Genomic DNA, 21,812 nt, shown 5'->3' with positions numbered 1-21,812 from the left:
CAACACCATCAATTCTATCAGTTCCCATAACTGCAAATAGTGACAAAATATAATTGCTGGTATTACTATATTTTTTAGCTTAAAACCTTTCATTAAAGAGATACTGTTGCCTTGGTGATGGATTTTGGAGAAGGGAGAGAGTTTTTAAATTTACTTATTTGACAGGAGAATGAGTTAGTGTTAAGCCACCTTGTGTGTTTTTTACTATTTGCTTAGCCTGTACATTGTCAAGCTTGTATGTCATCTTGGGGTTTTAATTAGCTGGGTTAAAATTCATCTAATGTTGATAAATGGAATATGAGTAAGATTGGAAAGGCCATAGAAAGATGATTGTTTATTTGATCTTTAGTCCAAATAAGATACCAGACACTAATGTAACCTGTGTGTTTTTTAGGTGGACTATTCGTGCTCGTGTTACCAACAAAAGTCAGATCCGTACGTGGAGCAATTCTCGAGGAGAAGGGAAGCTTTTCTCTCTAGAACTAGTAGATGAAAGTGTGAGTACATAACTTGTGGGACGTTGGAGTGGGGGACACTGTACACAGGGCTCACCCAGCAGGCGTGTGGGCAGGCCCGAGAGAAGCATGGTAGCTGTTCTCGTTGCTTTCCCTTTGCTGTACCTCTTTGATGCCTACCAGGCAGAGGGCTAAAAGTCATCCATCAAATCCTTGGTCTTAAAGAATTTGCAGCAGAAATTAGAAACTGTAAGTAGTTTCCAGAGCAAGAGAAGCTGGAGACACTGTGTCTGACTTACAGGAGGCACTGTGGCCAGGATGTGATGTCTGCTGCTGAGCAGAGTAGAGCTTTGGGCCCCATCAGAAGATGGGTGACAGCCACCTTTGCCCAGTGAATGGCTTCTGGGAAATGAAATCTGACCTCACAGACTCTATACGCTTTATTTACACAAAGCAAAACCCTGTGGTGGACAAAAAAATCTCCAAGCTGTGGAATTTTGAAGACTTTATTTGTTCGTCAGTTTTGTTTGTAATTCCTACATGTACTTTCAGCATTCTTTTCAAATGGCTGTGTGTTTCTGATTTGTTCATGTCCCTGAGAAAGTAGGGAAAAATTTTTTCCTGGAAGATGGTATAACATCCCACATTTGACTTGTAGCAGAGTCAGTGTCAGAATGAAGTTCTCTGCAAACTTTGGTCAATCTAAAGTTGGCTAAGATTTCAGCGATTTCAGATTCCCATCCATCTGTAACAGTTTAACTGACAGGAAAATAAACACGATAATCGAGTCACAAGCAGCTCGAAACATGACTTGTGATGCCATTTTTGGCAACAGCTCCTGAATATGGAGTAATCTGTTGTTCAGGTTGCAAGCATGAGGAAAACTGGTGAGTCACCCTGGTTCTGCATGCTTCCCTGTGGGCTGCAGTCGTGTCGTTCGGTACTGAAAATGTTTTTATTTTTATTGTCAGAATATTAAACGTCATTTTGTTTCAAATTTCTAAGTTGAGGTTTATAAAGCTCAGATCCAGGATCAGCTAGTTGAACTTCATGGTTCATCCAAGCCAACAGCTTGACTATATGCCAACACCTTGACTATATGACCATGAGATGTGGCTTCCTGTGGAGGCTGTGGTCCTCTCATGGGTCACCTTTGTGCTTATCCTGCTGCTTCAGTGATTCCATCTTGATGTCAAAGTGGCCTGCTTTTTACTGGCCAGGTTGAGTTTGTTTTGTGTTTTTGTTTGAGGAGAGGCTTGTTTGCTTTTACTTTGTTTTTTTGTTTGTAGAATTTAGCTTCTTTTTAAATAATTTTTTTATTTTATGAAAAAAATTTCTTTTTTCTTTTTTTGTACTGGGGATCAAACTCATGACCTTGTACTTGCCAGGCAGGCACTTGTGCTGCTGAGCTAATTCCCTTGCCCTGAAAAGCTTTCATAACAGAATAATAAGAGTATACCAATAGTTGATACTCTTATCATTATCTTCAGAGTAGTTACTTAAAACAGGACATGGACAGGAAAATTTGTCTTAAAGAAGAAATGGGTAATAGCACAAAACTTCCTTTTCAGCGAGCTAAGAGAAATTAGTAGTATAAATAAAACAAATTAGCATATATATTAAGATATTTTTGAAACAATAGAATGGGTAATTTTTTTTCTTAAATCTATTTTATCTTAAAAACACAAAATTTCAAAACACAATAATTGGGGCTAACAATGGTATATAGTATATTTTATGTATATGTATATACATACCTATGCATATATTGTTTCTTATTTTATAATATAATGTGTGCACATGCATGTCTGATTAATGTCACTTACGAGTAAAGTCTCAGGTTGCATCCATTTACCCAGAATAGGTAATTTGGGAAGGGTTTTTTTTTTTTAATGTTTTTGTTTTGGTTGGGTTTGGGTTTTTTTGAGACAGGGTTTCACTATATAATTCAGCCTGACCTTGAACTTATTATGAAGCCCAGGCTAGTCTGTAACTTACAGCAATCCTCCTACCTCAGCTTTAGGAGTACAGGGTTTGTAGATGTATACTGCCATGGCCAGACTATTTGGGAAATTATTTGAACTTTTCACTACTCAAATTGACTTTGAACATCACAAATATAGCTGCTTTCACTTGCTTTTACAGGGTGAAATCAGAGCTGCTGCTTTCAATGAACAAGTAGACAAGTTCTTCCCCCTCATTGAAGTGAACAAGGTACAGTAATGCCAATCTAGAACTGACAAGTTGAGTTGGGTAGCAGAATAAGGATTTGTAGACTTCTGTCCATTGGAGGGTTTGTTTGATTTGTTGTGTTGTCTTGTATTGTGTGGCTTGGCTTCCTTTGCAGGTGTACTATTTCTCAAAAGGCAGCCTGAAGATTGCTAACAAACAGTTCTCAGCTGTTAAAAATGACTATGAGATGACCTTCAATAGTGAGACTTCTGTGGTTCCCTGTGAAGATGATCATCATTTACCTACAGTTCAGTTTGACTTCACAGGAATTGATGATCTAGAGAACAAGTCTAAAGACTCACTTGTAGGTAAGTCCAGACTTGAGGACAAAGAATGGTGACGATTTGCAGTGCATGGCGGGTGTGACACTTGGGTGCTTGTCATTCAGCCTTTGGTCCATATTATACAAGGAGACTTGATCTCTTCTGCTAAGACCTTGTACCTGTATTTTAGACATAATTGGAATCTGCAAGAGCTATGAGGATGCCACTAAAATCACAGTAAAGTCTAACAACAGAGAAGTTGCTAAAAGAAATATCTACTTGATGGACACATCAGGGAAAGTGGTGACTGCTACTCTGTGGGGAGAAGATGTAAGTACTTGCACTGAACAAAAACAGCTCCACGGGTAGGTTATTTGTCCTGTGGGGCTTTGGCTGTGTAGGCAGAAAAGCATTGTGCTGTCTAGTGATTTTTTTTTTTTTCTTTTAGTGATCATTTGAAGTTCTTTCTTCTACTTCTGTGAGGTGTGCTGTGATTTCAGCTTTCTGTAGTGAATTTTTCTTTCCTCTAAGGAAGTACCAATAGATTAGTTTTGATGTATTTCTCAGGGTTCTTATATATGAGGTCTGTCTATAAAGATTCTACATACATTGATTATATTCACTATACTACTGACTGTTTCCTTTGTTTTCTCTCAAAATATTCTGTGTATTCTTCCTGCCAGTGACACTTGTGTGTTTGGTGTTTGTTTTTCAGGCTGACAAATTTGATGGTTCTAGACAGCCTGTGATTGCCGTAAAAGGAGCCAGAGTTTCTGATTTTGGTGGACGGAGCCTCTCTGTGCTGTCTTCAAGCACTATCATCATGAATCCTGACATCCCTGAGGCCTATAAGCTTCGCGGATGGTAGGTTTTATGGAGCTAAACCAAGGGGTTATTTGAGCCCAGGCTTTGAGTATATGAGCCCTCCAGCAAGCAGACGGCTTTGTGACTGAATGGGATAGTTTCTCTATTTCTTGGAGGCACATGCCTTCTAAGAGAATGGCTTTAAAGCCCTTAAACTGACGGGCCCTAATCCCATGACAAACCTGGTGAGTTGGAAGGAGGCAATTAGAATGTAAGGGCTGCGTGCTGACCTCAACCCTGACAAAGCAGAAATGGTCAAGCTTTAGCAGTGTCTGCTGAAGGATTTTATACTTAGGGCATCTTTTGCTCCCAGGCTTGAGCAGTAGGATCTGTGGCAGGAAGGAGAGAATGTGCTGTCTTAACTCCTTGGAGTCTGGTTCTGGGCACATCTTCTGGTGCATATTCACTGAACACTGCTAAAGCATGCTGGGAACAATGGGCTTTGGTTGGCATTGTATTGTTATTCCCAAAGCACTCAAGGGATGAAGGAGAGCTTATTAAAATCTCACTATATCTAGCTTTTTTTTTTTTAATCTTGTTGGCTTTTTTTTTTTTTTTTTTTAAACTGGTACCAGGGATTGAATTCACAAGCACGCGCTTGCAAGGCAGGCACTTATGCTGCTGAGCTAAATCCCCAGCCCTTATATCTAGCTTTTTAAAACATTAAAACTCAGGAACACTTCAGCCTGAAACATGGTAGGCAAAAATTGATGTAGTCAGGGGAAATACTTTAGCCCAAGCCTAATAATTTGTATAGCTATAATTGCAGGATTAGGGAGTATGTGTCAGTTTCTAACTATGTCTTAGGATTTAAGTGACTCAACAATTAATCTGTATTTCATACTCCTCCACGAGTTTTTGAGTCTAATGCAAACCAGTAGCACTAGTATTTCATAAAACATCTGCTGGATATTCACATGACTTAAGCCATCCTGATGAGTATGACCCACCTGTATCTATTTAACTATCCTGATAGTTTGCACTGCATTATCAGGCAAGGCCTGTTAAATAGTCTGACCACAGATAACCATGATTTTGGTTTGCTCGTCTTGCTTGATAAACTTACAAGCTCTGGAGCATGACCCCAGGTTAATTGCGTGTCAGCAGTGAGGTGTTTGTATTTCAGTTGTCAATATTGGTGACCCCAGGCTACATAAAAACACATGACAAACTAACTAACTTGACATTGATCAAGGAGAAGTTCATGCAGTGCACACTTCATCTGGGTTTAGGGTTTAGATCTTGCTTCTACTAAAAAGAGGAACTTTTATTGTAAGATAATCTGCCTCTCTCCTTGCTCTGTTGACTCTTCATGAGTTGTCTTTGATGGCAAATGTTTCCTTGGAGTTTTTGAAACTTGTTTTTGTTGTTGTTTTCACCATTTTGTTTTTGCATACATATGTGGTTAAAAATCAATGAATTGGGGCTGGGGATTTAGCTCAGCAGCATAAGTGCCTGCCTTGCAAGCAGGCAGTCATGAGTTCGATCCCTAGTACCGATAAAAACAAAAAAAGACCAAAAAAAAAAAACAAAAAAAAAAAAAACAATGAATTTCTAGGTCCAATTCAGGTGACTGAAGAGGTTTATGTTATCCAGACCAGTGATGGCAGACCTTTTAGAACTTTCAAATGATAACAAGTAGCTCATTGTGGCACGTGTGCCATAGGTTCACCACCCCTGGTCTAGACCCAGAGTATGCTGCAAACAGAGTCTGAAGTAAAAGAGGAAATAACATTTTTCTAAAGATAGACTTAGAAATTCTAATCCAGGCTGGGGATTTAGCTCAGTGGTAAGCATAAGGTCATGAGTTCGCTTCCCAGTACCAAAAAAAAAAAAATTCTAATCCAGTATGTTAAGATGTTCCCTATCTCTGGCAGCAGAGGTGACTCATTCCTGACTGCTAGCACTGTTCACAGGTATGGCCAAGAAAGCAGGGTACAGACCACCAACAATTAAACCAATGTGTCATGATACTGGCTTTACATTTGGAATTTCCAGTGCTCAGGGGTAGACTTGTAAAACTTCTGTATGAGGCATGTGCTGACAAAAGTAGGGTCCCTGCCATTGGTAAGCCAGCAGCTGTCCCAGCCCGTGTCACACACAAGGTACTCCAGAAAAGACCGTTTGCTGTTAGCCCGTAGGAAGCAGCATTAAGTCCACAATATACATTGATCCATGTTCAGGTAGACTCCCATCTGTTTCTGAAAATTGGTTAATTTTTCTGGTTATGATACCAGTATCGATTGCATCTTCCTCGATAGTATCTTGGCAGTGTGTGATTTTCCATCTGAAGTTGCATGCTCGCCTCCCAGCAACCAGCGCCTCCCACATTCTTCCTCCACCACACCAGGGCTGGCTGCAGCCTTTATGCCTCTCGCCAGGGCGTGGCCTTCTCTGCCTGACACACAGCTCAGCCCCAGCTGCCCTGAAACTGTAAACTTGTGTAGCAGGTGGTGAATCAGATTGATGGACCTCGTTGTGCCTCTGTGACAGAATTTACCTGTTGGCCTGACAGAAGAAGGCAGCTGTCTGCAGCTTAGGGCAGAATCCATTCAGCTGGAGAGCTCTTTTTAGAGGGCCTGTTCTGTATGAGGTTAGCATTTTACTTACCCACCTTTTGGATCACGTTTGGTGTTTTTAATCTCAGGCTTATTGCTCTCTGCTACAAGTATTGTCCTCTGCCACCTTCTCTCTTCATGTCAACTGATAGGTAGTCAAGAAGTATCATTTTTAATAATAATTCAATGCACATTGGTTTAACTTTAATGTTGGCAGAAGTAGTATCTTACTAAATGGATAAACCTGAGTATTGGCACCCATCTATAATCTCAGCACTTTGGGAGGCTGAGGCAGAAGGATTAAAAGTTCAAGCCCAGCCCGGGTACCTTGATCATTTAGTGGTGATATCCTATCTCAAAATTTTAAAAAGTTCAGTGTGAAGGCCCCAGCTTCAAATTCCTGAATCAATCAGTCAATCAATAAGTGGTAAAATCGCTGAGAAAACAGTGTCTTCTGACAGATGGTTTTAGGTTATATAATCTTGTAGAGTAGCCCATTGGGCTTAAAAGATTTTCTACCATGGGAACATCTTTGCCTGATCTACTACAATATGTTACCTGTCTCTTTCGATTCCAGTGATGATAAAATGCAGCTGTTACTGAGGTGGCATTAGTTGCCCAGAAAGCTCTACGAGGGCTCCATAGTGTTGCTTTTTGTTGTTGACTTTCCCAGTTACCTTGAGGTCCTAACCTCTTACAACATTCATGGCCAGGTTAGGACCAAGGTCTGTGGTATTTTGGCACTGTTGACCACTGGAGGGCATCAAAGCAAATGAGATGAAAGAGGTGACACTTGCTCTTTAGTAGATTCACTCATGGTACAATGAAGAAACAGTACCAGCTTCACCCGCCTGCCATGACTGATGTGACAATAAGGGACGGGAGCTTGAATGTAGTCTGTAGAAACAAGTAGCATATGTGAGAAGTATGTCACGTGCCTGATGTTTGTTTTTCAGGTTTGATACAGAAGGACAAACCTTAGATGGTGTTTCCATTTCTGATCTAAAGGGCGGGGCCCTAGGAACTAGCAACACCAACTGGAAAACTCTATACGAGGTGAAATCCGAGAACCTGGGCCAAGGCGACAAGGTAGTGTATGTCCCTTGCTGCTTTACAAAAGTGTGGAAAGCCTACAGGAGAGGATGAGCTTGAAATCTGGTTTCTGATACCAGCTAGTGGGGGTTGATTCAGAGCTGTGGTTCTTACCTGAGGCAGCTGAGGGTCACTGGCAGAGCCAAGAAGCCCAGCTTCCTAATGGGAAGAGTGGGGCCTGCTGGTAGGTTGAGGCAGAAAAATGTGAAGAACTGTTTCTTCAAAGAACTTGAAGAAGGAGTAATGACCAATCTTTTGTGATAGTATGAACAGATTTCAGGTCCATATTTCTGTTGGGCTTGTTCCTGCAAATTGAAGCACTTGTTGTATATTGCAAAGACGTTTTTCGAGTGGAGCATATTAGTCAGACTTGGCATCAGGCATCACATGATTGCCAAGTGCTTTCATCCTGTAGGCCAGACTTTGCCACTGTGCCCTGCAAGGATTGATGCTGGGGTCTGACCTCAGCTGGAGCTTCCCTTCTAATGTTTGTTGAATGACCCTCGCTCCATCTTGGTTTAACCTGTGCTCTGTCAGCAGTTCAGTATTTAAATTGTTTATTTTTCTTCTGCACTCCCCCAAATAACAATCCCTGCTCCCTTGTCATCATATCCAGGTCATATATAGTATATCGTCATATACAGTAGATTTGTTCCTGTCTGATTTTATTGTACACCCCTGTTCATCACTGTCATTGGCAGAGACTTAACAATGCTATTACATAATGTCTTGAGAGTTAGACTTTGAGCAGATCTGTGTTGTTCTGTCATAGAAACAGCCTCTATTTCAGTTTTCTTGTACCAAATTTAGAAGGTAGACTGTGTAGTAAGAAATGAAGTGTTCAGCCCAGTGTGGGGGCACATGCCTATAATCCCAGCACTCTGGGAAGTTGAGGGAAAAGGATTATAAGCAGGGACTGGCACAGTCACTAAATTGCCCTGGCTGGGCGCATACTTGCAGTCCTCCTGCCTCAGCCACAGCGTGCTAGGATTGTAGGCATATGCCACCAACTTGGTCCCTTCCTTCTCTCAACTTCCTCTGTTTTCCAGCTCATTTTGTATTTTGAACTAGAGTCTTGCTAAATTGCCCATGTGGGCCTCTACATTTGCAATTTCTTGGCCTCAAATGTAACTGTGATCAGCTGGGGATTTAGCTCTGCAGTATAAACACCTGCTGGGCAAGCACGAGGTCGTGAGTTTAATCCCTGGTACCCAAAAAAACCGAGTAGCTGGGATTATAGGAATGTACCTTGGTCCCCAGCTTTTCCATAGTTTCTTGCTTTCTTTTTTTTTAATCTTTTTTCTTTTTGAGGACTAAACGCAGGACTTCCTGCATGCTAGGCAAGCTAAGCACTCTGCTGCTGAACTATACCCTCTGCCCTTCTCTAGAGCTAATTTTTTTAATTTTATTGTTACTTTTCAGGTTCTTGACAAGGTCTTGCTATATAGTTCAGGCAGGACTTGAACTCTTGGTAATCCTGCTGCCTCAGTCTCCCAAGTGCTAGGATGACAGGTGTGAAGCACCACCCCCAGTTTAAAATGTTTTTTATGGTGCTGGGGATTGCATACAGAACCTCATGCATGCTAGCCAATCGCTCTTTCATTGGGATATGTCCCCAGCCCTCTGGCCTTCCAAGCTAGTTACTCTGCTAAGTTCTAAACAGCCATTGTTTTACCTTTTTTAGTCTGAGACATCAGGAAGCCCCAGCAGTTGGTGACCCAGCTCTGTATTTGGGTTGCACCCAGAGGGAACTGCTCCCTGGCAGTGCTAAACACAAAACAAAAATAATTCATCTGAGGACCTGTCTGTGAATATTAAAAGTAAAAACAGACATCAACCACACACACACAAAAAAACCCCAAAATATAGCTCAGCCCTTGCTACATACACTTCTCTAATTTCTCTACTTGGAAGGCACGGATCTTATTTAGAGGTGTTTTTGCATTCTGCTAACTTTGATGACTCAGACCTATGTTGGCAAACAAGGCCATAGATCACGTCCACCTTGCTGCCCACCTGTTGTAAATAAAGTTTTATTGGAGCACTGCCATATACCTCCATCTGGACACTGTCTGTGGGCACTCTTGCCAGCAAGACTGAGCATTTGCAGCAGAGACTGTGTAACCAAATGGCCCATCAGGCCTAAAATATTTACTGTGTAACTATTTACAGGAAAAGCTTGCTAGCTCCTCACCTAGACAAACAGAGGAGAACTTACACCCTAAAAATCACTGTCCTGAGTTTTATTTAATGTGGGAGGGATGGTTGATCAGAGCTATGCTAGATTTTTGTGGTCTCCATTATTTTGCATTTCCTAAACCTGTGGCCTTTGAAGTTCAGAGGACCGAGAGGAACAAGTTTTTTTCTCTTTCATATATTCTTCAAGCAAAGAGAAAAACTATTTGTTTTAATTAATTAAATCTAACTTAAAAATAACTTACTGAAAAGGAATTATATATTTTAGAGCTTGGTTTATTGCCTTGGCGGCTTTTGTACACAGCACATGTGATCTCTAAAATTATGGAAGGAATGGTTGCCTGTAATCACTTGGTGAGCTTGAGAATTAGGATGCCTGTGTTGTACTTACCACATACAGTAAGGGCAGAATGGTTGCCTGTAATCACTTGGTGAGCTTGAGAATTAGGATGCCTGTGTTGTACTTACCACATACAGTAAGGGCAGGCTTTGAGTTGCCTGCATCCTGTCCCAAAAGTAGGCACGGCACCGTGTCTCAAGTCATTGTTTTCTTCTGAAGGCGGACTATTTCAGCTCTGTGGCAACAGTGGTGTATCTTCGCAAAGAGAACTGTATGTACCAGGCCTGCCCAACTCAGGAGTGCAATAAAAAAGTGATTGACCAGCAAAATGGATTATACCGCTGTGAAAAATGCGACCGTGAATTTCCTAATTTCAAATACCGCATGATCTTGTCGGTAAGAAGAATGGGTGCGTGAGAGTTGATTGAATCCCTGCCAGGAGCCACATGCTGTGGTTACAACAGCAGAACCAAGATGGTTCATGGTAGAAAGTTTGCATGATAGGAAGGTGCTGAAGAGCTTATTACTGTCCTATAAATAAGCAAATAAGGACCTTTCAGGCAACTGAATAGCAGTCTGTTTTCTGCTACTAAAAGCTTTTTTAAATGCCAGAAAGTTGAATTGAAATGCCTCAAATGATTTTAGTCTTCTGTGGATATCGTACAATTACAGTATTGGCACACTCGCTTGCTAACTGTTATGAAGATAAATTAATTTGAAATGACATTTCTGGAGAGCAGTAATTGTACTTATACAGCCATTGCCTATATTTAGTTATTTTTCTTATGGATGATCTGTTCCTCCAGTCTTAGTAGAACTGACTTCAGAGGAACGTGACTGTGCTGATGTGGAATTGCTGCTTTTTTTGCATTGTAAAAATTGCTTTTCCAGAAACCTTTAAAATGCAAGTTGTAAAATAACTAAACGATAAAGATGTTAAAAAAATAGATTCTCACATTTTTCTAGGTGATTTGGCAGCTATGTATCAGAAGCCTTAAAATTTGTTTGTATTTCCTAACATAGCAAACACACGGAAGGAATTTATTCTAAAGAAATAATCAGGGGCTGGGGATTTAGCTCAGCGGCATAAGCACCTGCCTTGCAAGCAGGCAGTCGTGAGTTCGATTCCTGGTACTGATAAAAAGGAAAAAAAGACAAAAAAAAAGAAATAATCAGAGATATTACAGCCACCTAAAGTTGGCCTGTTATTTATTTTAGAAAGTTGGATACAATTTGAATGTCCTTAATACTCTATTGGTAAATTCTACTGGGGTGCTACGGAAACCCTAAAAACAGTCATTTATTATTTGGCTTTTAATAGTTAACATGTTTGCAATCCTTTGCTAATAAGAACTATTAAATAATTTTAAGTAAGTAATCAAGATTTGTTAGTTGAAAATAGCAAATTTTAAATGATGTGTCTTACGTGGTCTTGAAATATGCAGACAGACAGAAAACACACTACACACTGGGAAGACGAACACCCCAAGACTGTTGGAAGTGGTTACTTCCAGCTGATTTTTATTTTCCTTATACCCTCCTGCACTATGCAGTTTTGTGTGTGTGTGTGTGCCATGAATACTCATAATAAGAAATTTTAAAGAAATCTTTTTTAGACTGTAGAAGAGAGAAAGAATTCTACCTATTCTTTCTACATTCTAATAGCCCCTTAAAGTTATGACTCAGCAGGAAAGTTCTGCTCTTCTCATTTTTGTAAACTAAGCTTTTCAGTGAACAAGATGAAGGAAATTGCTTTAGATAGTTAATTCCATCAACCTTTCTGTTAAACTGCTAAGTCGTGGGTTCTCCTGCACACTTGTTTCATTTGACATTTTCCTGTGTCTGCATCATTGCCGTTCTCGCCTACAGAGCGTGAGGCTCCATGCCTCTTACGAGAATTGCACAGAGTAAATAAAGCAGATGTGAGCCCCAGCATGTGATGCCACTGGCAGCTTCTCATGATCAATCTTATAAAGTCCCCATGCATAAGAAAAATCAATATGTAAAATCATCACAATGATATGTTTTTAAACTTTACTATTATTTCTATGAAGCCTTACATCCGCAGCTAGATTCTTTAGCACCCACTTGTTTCTTTGACACTCCCCAAATTAATTTTATACCGTACATCCAGTTGGAGATACTTGACTACCCCTCTCTGTTGCTATGTAGATTTGGTTGCCGAAGGGCTTTAGCCTGGGTGCTTCAATGGTGACTTAGGTCCATCTCACACAGCGTCTCCTATCAGCTGAAGATATAGGTGCAATTTTAATTGCAGAGGTCCTGTCCTTCCAGAGGAGGTTTGTACTGACCTTTAGTCCAAAGGCCAGTATATCTGGAGGGGAACTGGGTCTCACGTACATAGATTCTGTACCTACAGTTTACTTGGGCACTGTCTTTAATTGAGATCTGAAATCACATATCCAGGTGTATCCAGACTACACTTGAAACTTGTTTCTGTCATATCTGCCATAGTTTTTGCAAACACTGTCGTACAGATGTCCCTCAATTTACAATGAGGTTACATCCCAGTAAACACATTGTAAGTTGCCACTGATATTAAGCCGAAAACTCATTTAATAAACTACAGAACATCATAGCTTAGCGCTTTCTACCTTAGATTGCTCAGAACACTTGCATTAGTTTGTGTTTTGAGCAAAATAATCTTAACACAAAACATACGTTGTAGTAGCATTGAGCATATTATAGTTTATAGAGTATACTATTGAAAGTGAAAACAGGGTGGGTGAATAGATGTGCTTTTGCATATAGAGTGAAAAATTGTTGATTCGGACCATCATGAATTGAAAACTGTATATTTATGTAATGGTATTGTTTTTCCCCTTGGAAATTTTGATGTGTGGGAAAAGTTAACCTCCCAGTCCCCTTAGTCTGTCTTCCTTTTGTTATTTCTTTGCTGAGTAACAGAAAGTTGTGTTTTTTTAGGCAAATATCGCAGATTTTCAAGAGAATCAGTGGGTGACTTGTTTCCAGGAATCTGCTGAAGCTATCCTTGGACAAAACACTGCTTATCTTGGGGAACTGAAAGATAAGGTTAGCCATGTAACTTATTATAATTGTACTGGTTCTCATGCTGTAACACAGAGCCTTTTTTTTTTGCTGTTTAATGTTTTTGATGTGCTTCTTTGGGATGTTGTATCTTGTTTCTCAGTCTGATGATTATTTGAGAGCTCACCTGAATTTTTTTATTTTTATTTATTTTTTTGTTCTTTGTCCATTTTAGACACACTCAACAATGAGGTAACGAAACAAGGTGCATAAAAAGCCTTAGTACGTGTTATAGGTATCAACCAAACCACTTGTTTCTCCTAGTCCTGTTACCTCATCAGAGTTAGGGGCCCTGTGGTCCCTCAAAACTAGAAGGTGTCTTCTGAAATAACCCAAGGTCTGTGTGTGCCTTTTTTAACATAATAAACACTTTTCCCCAAAGTTGAGTCATATCCTGGTTTAAATGCACATATAAATTGATTGTATCTATCTGCAGACCTCAAATGCAGTTCTTACGGAGTGCCTTTCTGGTATAACTTTACCTATTTCTTTCTTTTTTTTTTTTTTTTACCTATTTCAATTTTGTAAACTTGTATTTTACTTGGATTATTTATTTATTTTTTCTTACTAGGTTTATTTAACACAGAAAATAGGTTACTAATTATGTTGAACTTAGAAAGTTAGTTCCTCAAGTAAAACTTATAAGGAAGACTAATGAAAACACATATATATCTTTATCTCCACTCTCCATTTCCTCCAAATTGGTCCAAATACTTGTAAATGGCCCAGGAAAGAAGAAATTGCGTGTGTTCCAGGGTGTTTTTCAGGTTCTTTCTGTCCTTAGCTCTATTTGGTTCTGCTCCACCTATCTTTAAAACTGTCCGTGAAATCTCTGAAAACAGTCCAAAGAAGTTCTCTCACAGAAATAAATGGAATTCACTTTGAAGTGTGCTAGTATCTTTTATCTGTTTTGCCTGGTCCTCTATTTTCATATCAGATTTTAAGGCTCAAGACAGCCTTTCAGGACTTTTTATGAGCTTATGATTATTTGACTGTTTTTACTGCTGGTGAAGGAGAATGTGTGGAAACTCTCCTCACAGAAACCATGGCGTTTGTGGAGTGTGTGTCCAGGCTTCCCTAATCTGGAATAATAATGATAACTAACTGCTGGTATGATTTTCTAAATTATTTATGTATTGAAAGTCCAGTAAGGGGCTGGGGATTTAGCTCAGCGGCATAAGTGCCTGCCGTGCAACCAAACAGTCGTGAGTTCAATCCCTGGTTGAATGCTGGGCCTCAGATCTGTTGTATTACTATTGAAGTCTTCGAAATGTATTTACTGGGGGCTGGGGATTTAGCTCAGCGGCATAAGCGCCTGCCTTGCAAGCAGGCAGTTGTGAGTTCGATCCCTGGTACCGATAAAAAGGAAAAAGACAAAAAAAAAAAAAAGAAAGTCCAGTAAATAAACTTCGTTTTTTTAAACAGTACTGGGAATTGAACCTAGGGCTTTCACGCTGAGCTCTATCACCAGCCCCACCACCTTTTTCTTTCTGCCTGCCTGCCTGTTTGTGTCTGTCTGTCTTATTTTTTTTTTTAAGACAGGGTCTCACTCTGTGATCCAGGCTGGCTGGCCTCAAACTCATAGAGACCTTCCTGCCTCAACCTCCCGAGTGCTGGGATTACAGAAGTGCACCACCACACCCAGTGTACATGTTGAAACCATTGTACTAAATTGCTCAAACTGGATTTGAATCTGTGACATTATGTTCCTAAGCAGTGTCAGTGTTCTGTCTCAAGTACTTTGGAACGTAGACATGCTGCAAAACCAGCTAAGCCTTTTTTACTTAATAATCCACATCAAGATTGAAGTAGCCTTCAGGGTGTTAGCAGAGTATTCTCAGAGCATCCTGACCTTTGCCCACTTCACCTGTTCTCTTCACTCGCTCACCGCACCAGCGACTATACACATAGAGGCTGAAATAATGAAATACATGACAGCTTGTAGTTGTTTTGAGTATTTTCTCACCCAGTTCTTAATTCATCAGAATGCTGGGCCTCAGATCTGTTGTATTACTACTGAGGTCTTCGAAATGTATTTACTGGGGGCTGGGGATTTAGCTCAGCGGCATAAGCGCCTGCCTTGCAAGCAGGCAGTTGTGAGTTCGATCCCTGGTACCGATAAAAAGGAAAAAGACAAAAAGAAAGAAATGTATTTACTAAGAGTGATTTTTATATTTTTGTAGTAAACATAAAATTTATAAATGTAGGGGGCTGGGGGTTTAGCTCAGCGGCATAAGCACCTGCCATGCAAGCAGGCGGTCATGAGTTCGATCCCTGGTACTGATAAAAATGAAAAAGACAAAAAAAAATCCAATTAAAAAAATTTATAAATGTATCCTTTTTCTTTCTGTCCCTATTTTGATTTGGGGATTAAATCTAGGATCCTTGCACTGAACTATACCTCGACTCTTTTGTATTTTTTATTTTCAGATAGGGTGACACTAAGTTGCCCAGGCTGGATTTGAACTTGTGATCCTCCTACCCCAACATCCCAAAATACTGTGTGATATCACAGCCAGTTTTCATAATGATTTTGAGCGTACAATTAAGTGGCATTAATTACACTCACATTGTTGTACGGTTATTGCCAAGATCTGTCTCCCCAAACTGGAACTCTGTATTAAGTAAACAGTTCCCCAGGCCTTCCTTTCCCCAGGCCTTGGCAACCACCATTCTGCTTCTGTGAATTTGGTTGCTGTTGGCTCTCATCATCTGCCAACTCAGACAGCTGTGAATTTAAAATATTGGGGGGAGGACTGTGTCTGTGCTAAACATGTACCGATTTTGTTTCTATTTCTTTTTTTTTTTAAATTTTATTTAAGGAGAAAAAGAAAAAAAAAACAGAAAAAGGGTACAAGTTATACAGAATTTCAGAAAAAATAAACAGGAAATCACTAGTTAATAGATTACATATTGTCATTTTAGAAATAATTGTTCAAGTTACAAAATTAAAGCATATAAAGTGGACAAACAGTGAGACTGCAAACAGTTCTGTTCAATGATCCGACAAAACTCAGGAATATGGTTATCTATCATATACACTTAAATATACATACAGTTATATCCTTTAGAGAACTTTCTTTTCCTCTCTTTTTTACAATGACAATTATACATTTTGGGTTTTATTACTCCCACAGTTCTTATTACTTTTTTTGAAGAGAATAAAACCAAATTTGACATAATAAAATAGTCAAGTCAAAAGAATGGACATAATACATAATGTAAAAACAGAATACAAGGTGATTAACAATTGTTACAATAATGCCTCTTGGTATCTTAAGAAGAATTGCCTATATCATCAGTTATAATAAAATTGAACAAAACAATAAAGAACAAAACCAATAAAACCAAAACATTGGAGACATTACATGACTTCAAAAGAAGAAAATAGTCAAACCAGAATGGGCGTCATAGTGAATCTTACTGTCTTCACAGTTGTTGCCTATACTCTCGAACTTGGTGCTATCAAGCAAAAGAGAATAGAGAAAAATCAATCAAAACAAGGTAGTGAGAGCAATACAGGGTTTCAAATCAAGTTAATAGGAAATCAAAGTGGGTTACTATAATATATCCTGCTATTTTTTATTTTTCCCTTAATTAAAAAAGTAAATAATTTAAAAAAGGGAGATTGAGATAAAAGAGGACATAACAACAAAACAGCACAGGTCAAAACATAACCATTTAAGCAAAATAGTGTTTCACCACAAGATATCCCGACATAAAAGTAGTTACCATAGTGTCTCTTTCCTTGAAATCTTTGAGTATATCTTCATATACTGTAGCATTAACATATAAAAACAATGTAAAACCATTTAAGAGAATGACAATGTTACAGGGTATTTAGAACCAACTTACAAAATGAACAATGGTTTCTGTATAATCTCCTTGTCTATAAAAGTTGTTTATATTATCACATATAATAAAATCCAATAAGATACAGCATGTTAAGACCGATGGAGACAGAAGAACAAAAGCTTGATGGGACTTCAAAATAAGATGATATAAAATCAGCACTAGCTATTATGATGTCTTGTTTTCTCCAAAATAGCTGTTCCTACCATCCAACCTTCTCTGCCTTATTGCTGTTGCTCTTTTTCTGTCATTAGTTGTCAGTTTGTCTTCTTCATTTTGCTTTCTGCTCCATTCATTGTGGCCTCTCTGCCACTGTTTCTGGAATCTTGGTATTTTTCTTTTTTAGAATGTCCTGCAGTATTCTCTGTAGAGTTGAATTGGTGGTTGCAAATTCCCCTAGTTCCTCTTTATCCTGGAAGCACCTTATTTCTCCATCAATTTCTAGGGACAGTTGTGCAGGATATATCAATCTTGGCTGGAGGTTATTATCTTTCAAAGCTTGAATTATTTCCCCCCACGCTCTTCATGATTTGATGGTTTGTGCTGAGAAGTCTGCTGTAATTCTGATGGGTGTTCCCTTGTAAGTGATCTGTTTCTTGTCTCTGACGACTTTAATATTCTATTCTTATATTGGATTTCTGGAATTTTGTTTATTATATGCCTGGGTGTAGTTCTGTTTGGATTGTAGGTGGCTGGGGTCTTATATGCCTCATACATCTGAGTATCTTTACCTTTTGCTAAATTAAGGAAATTCTCCTGGATTATTTATGTGAATAGCCTTTGTAGTTCATTTGTTTGTGTCCCTACTTCTTTCTTTATGTTCTTAATTCTTAAGTTATAGATCCTCTTAACTTCTAGCCTTTGTATTATTGCTATTTGTTTCCTTGTTATTTTTAAGAAGTTTTTCATTTCATGCTCCCACATTACAAATCTGTCCTCCAGTTCAGATAATCTATCCTTAGTTTCTTTCAAGCTGTTATGCTAGCTTTCAATAGAGTTTTTAGTTTCCTGGTAATCTCTTTGAACCTGCTTCACATATTCTATGTTTTCTCTATTTTCTCCATCAAACAATTCTCCCCTTTTTTTCTGTTCTTCCATTCCACCATCTGTTTTTTCCTTGGGCGGTACTTAGCATTTCTCTAACTATTCTACTTATATCTTGCTTTACTTCGTTAAATACTTCACTTTTGAACTCATCTATGAGGCTCCTGAGATACCGCTTTATGTCTGTTGGTGCCGTGTCTGATATTGCATGTTTTCTGTCCTCATTCTCCTTTGCATTTACCTTTCCTGGATCAGTGTTATCAGGATTGGGGGCCGAGGACCCTTTCTTGTTGCCCCCTCTTCTCATATTCTTTGTTCCTTCCGTACAGGCGTATATAGAAGGCCCAGTTTCTTGCTTTGTGGGTTAGTTTGTTTGAATCCACCAGCTAGGTGTTCCTGCCCACTGCAGTGTCCTAGGGAGACACAGACCTGGGCAGCCTCTGCTGGGCCTGCCCCTCCAGGTCAAACTGCTGAAAGCTTCACTGCTAGGGTGCACTGCCAGGCGCTGGGACCTGGCTTGGGCTAGCCTACTGGGTCTTAGTCACCCAGGCCAAGCGCTCCCCACCAATCCTGCTTGAGAGGGGAATATGCAACTAAAGTCACTGCAGTGTCCTGTTCCGACTAGTCTGCCCGTTCCCAGAATGTCCTCTGTTGGAGTCTCCTCGTCTATGAAAGGGTTCCTGTTCCTCTCACTCACCGCAGGTCAATGCAGAGCTCCCCACCAGTCCCGCTCTCAACTCTGTTCGCCAATTCCTGTTCTCAGAGCTTTCACGTCTCTGCCCCTGCTGTGCCGATTCAGACGCAGCAGCGGTGGAAATTCAAATTGTGGATTCCAGAGGCACGGGTTCCAGCCTTGGTGCTGAGATTTTATCTGTTCCGGTCACAGCATCGGGATTGCATTTCCAGTTGGTTTCTCTCAGCTTAGTTTGTTCCTGGGTCAGCAGGGTGTGTTTCCTCTTGCTTAGAACTCCTCACACCACATCATTCCTGGATTCTAAGCTGGCTATCTCAGAGAGCTTCCATACCTGCTGTTATCTATCCACCACGTTCTCCTGGAAGTCCTCTATTTCTTTTTTGTTTTGTTTGTTTGTTAGTTTTTGTTTTCCTTTTATTTTGGTACCAGGGATCAAACTCATGACCTTGAGTTTGCCAGGCAGGTGCTTATGTCACTGAGCTAACTCCCCGGTCCCCGATTTTGTTTCTGGTCGTCATTGCCTAGCAGTACAGGGTAGAGTAACAGTCATCGTCATACCTTTCACACTGTATTAGGTCTGCCAAGTATGTGAGAGATGATGTAATATGTGGGAAGATGCGTGCACTGTGGGCAGGTCCTACGGGACTGAATGTAAGGGACTTGAGCACCCTTGGATGCTGGTGCCCTCAGGGGCTGGACGAGTCCTGGGACTGTGCCCCTGTGGACACTGAGGGAGAGCTTTTGAGCCTTTTTTATATTTGTTTTTATAGAACGAGCAGGCCTTTGAAGAAGTTTTCCAGAATGCCAACTTTCGATCTTTCACATTCAAAATCAGAGTCAAACTGGAGACCTACAATGTGAGTAAGGGGCCCCAGGACCAAAAGCGAGGTGGGAACTCCCATGTTAGTGCTGCAGGTCATCGTCCAGGAGCTACCTGTCAAGGGTCAGCCCCAGTGCCACGTGCCTTGTGCTCATGACTCACCAAAACTTCCCTGCCCTGCAATACAGTTATTAACTCCATTTTTAGATGGCTTAAACTCAGTGTCTTATCTAAACATCTAGGGAGGAACTGCTCTGTGGCCTTGTCAGTTAAAACCTGGGTCTTTTTTGTCTGTATTCTGACAAAAATAATAGTGTGCGGAGTGTGCTCACACCTCCTGTAAATATAGGCTCTAAAAACACCCGTGTGTGAAAGAAAGACCACATGTCACAAAACTACTTTGAAAATTCCTTAAATTAGCCACATCATACGCTGTGGAGCATCACAAAGCACTGCCACGTCCTCCATCCTCGCTTGATCCTTAGAGCACCTTCAACATTAGAATTGTTGTTTCTCCCATTCACTAAGGAACAGTCGTCAGCATTCAGGGAATGGGTTTATATGCTGGCCAGTGCAGGGCTAAGATTCCAATCCCGGCAGTCCAACTTGTAAACTTTCCTCTTCCCTGCGCTTATAACCTTTAGTTATCTATTAATTTCTCAGCATACAAAAGCATCCAAGCCCTTGGCCAGACCATGCAGCTTCTGGATATCACCCTACTTTGCCTCTAAAGGCTCAGTTTCACCCTTAGGGCTGAACATACAAATAGTTTTGCCAGCACCCTGGCCAGCTGCACAGTTCACTCGTTTTGGGGAAAGAGCCCATGCTCAGAGGGCCTCTGGCCGCTGTCCCAGCCCTGGAAGTTCTGAGCTAGGCTCTCACTCCGCATGTTTTCTTTGTGGGAATTACTGAACTCTGAATCCAGCATGTCCGTTTGCTCTGCTGGGCTCCTTGAACCAATGGGAACAAAGAGGGTTATTGCCACTGCTCCATGCCAGGGCTTCAACCACTCACAAACCGCTCTTCTCTTCAAAGGATGAGTCTCGAGTCAAGGCCACAGTGATGGATGTGAAGCCTGTGGACTACAGAGACTACGGCAGAAGGCTGATCATGAACATCAGAAGAAATGCAGGGATGTGAGGAGAGTAGCACTGATTGGGCAGAAGTTTGAAAACAGAGCTGAAATGGAGCCGATTTCTTATAGTCCCACCTCCCCCACCATCACAGAACCTCAGTGTGGACCTCAGTTTTCCCCTCTGCGTGCACCGTGGGCCAGTTGGTAGAGAGAGGATGGTGCGCTCAGAAAGTGGTGTGTGAAAGCATCAGCCCTGGGAGTCCACAGCGGGTCGCAGAGACCCAGTCCCTCCCTCTGTCTTCAGGCTTCTGTCAATTTTAGTAAGATTTCATTATCTTCAAGTAGGAATTATGTCACAAGTAATTGACCCTAACTCTGCAAACAGTGAAAAAAATTATGTCGCCAGGGCTTTGCTCCTCCAGCGGTGACACCTTTACAACTGGAGGCACTGGGAAGTGGTGGTGGGGAACCCGTTCTGAGTGTCTCTTCAATTCAAAGGCGCTCTCTTTCTAGAGGTGCTGCAGAGTTGTTAATGCTTGGAATGGCAATAGGGTAGAATTATTAATCAAAGGCATATCTTCATATCTGAAGACTATCCTTCCTTCAGGGTTTAATAGATTTAATAGACTGAGTCAGATGGGTCTGATATTAATCAAAATTGTCTCTTCTGAGGATGGCTGATAAGCATTGACTTGCTGTCCCCTGGGGACATCAGACAACTACAAAGCATTGCTTGAGTTTTCCCTTCAATTAGTGTTGCATTTTGTTTGGTGAATGTACATTTTTCCTGCCTATACATATTTCTTGCATTTATGTTTTATTTCTTGATTAACGGTATGTTAAAATGGAAAGGATTTTGAAAGGACGAGCCCTTTGTTTCCTGTGCTTTGTTTAATAAACAGTATATCCTTTGCTTGTGAATCCCACTTTCTCGATGCAAAGGGTTCTCGTAACTGGAAAGCAATTAATTAGCCTTCATTATAAATGTTCACTTGGGAGAGGTGTTAACTCATTATGGACTCAGATTAGTCCAAGGCCTGAAGATCACTCTTCGTAATGTCTGCAATCCTGAAATGCATCTTTAAAAGAATGAAAACACAAAAGAAAAAGCCATTGTGCCCAAGAATGTTGATGATCTGGCACTTTGGGATTTTTATTGATGTTTACACAGCAGTCTAACAGCAACCAGGCTTTGAAATGTATACAGACAGTGAGTGAGGAAGAAAACAGTAATTATGCGACTGGGCTTTTCAGTCAG

General features: G+C 40.4%; 1 protein-coding gene across 3 annotated transcripts in view; it reads left to right on the top strand.

The window, feature by feature from the left end:
- The window catches only part of Rpa1 (replication protein A1), a 62,138-nt gene extending 40,663 nt beyond the window's left edge, over positions 1–21,475 (top strand). For all 3 annotated transcript variants that reach the window (XM_003469537.5, XM_063251060.1, XM_063251059.1), the window contains 10 exons: positions 395–497; positions 2,601–2,669; positions 2,803–2,995; positions 3,141–3,280; positions 3,666–3,814; positions 7,329–7,461; positions 10,220–10,396; positions 12,947–13,054; positions 19,430–19,516; positions 20,515–21,475. In XM_003469537.5, the coding sequence (XP_003469585.3) occupies positions 395–497; positions 2,601–2,669; positions 2,803–2,995; positions 3,141–3,280; positions 3,666–3,814; positions 7,329–7,461; positions 10,220–10,396; positions 12,947–13,054; positions 19,430–19,516; positions 20,515–20,619 (1,264 nt within the window). In that variant the 3' untranslated portion in view covers positions 20,620–21,475. The remainder of the gene's footprint in view (positions 1–394; positions 498–2,600; positions 2,670–2,802; positions 2,996–3,140; positions 3,281–3,665; positions 3,815–7,328; positions 7,462–10,219; positions 10,397–12,946; positions 13,055–19,429; positions 19,517–20,514) is intronic.
- Positions 21,476–21,812: the final 337 nt, after the last annotated feature.

Source organism: Cavia porcellus, unplaced genomic scaffold (assembly GCF_034190915.1).
Source record: "Cavia porcellus strain 051 isolate PalLab524CR breed Dunkin Hartley unplaced genomic scaffold, mCavPor4.1 scaffold_6, whole genome shotgun sequence".
Classification (NCBI taxonomy): Eukaryota; Metazoa; Chordata; class Mammalia; order Rodentia; family Caviidae; genus Cavia; species Cavia porcellus.
Note: the sequence above shows the minus strand (reverse complement) of the source record. Positions and strands in the feature narration are given on the sequence as shown.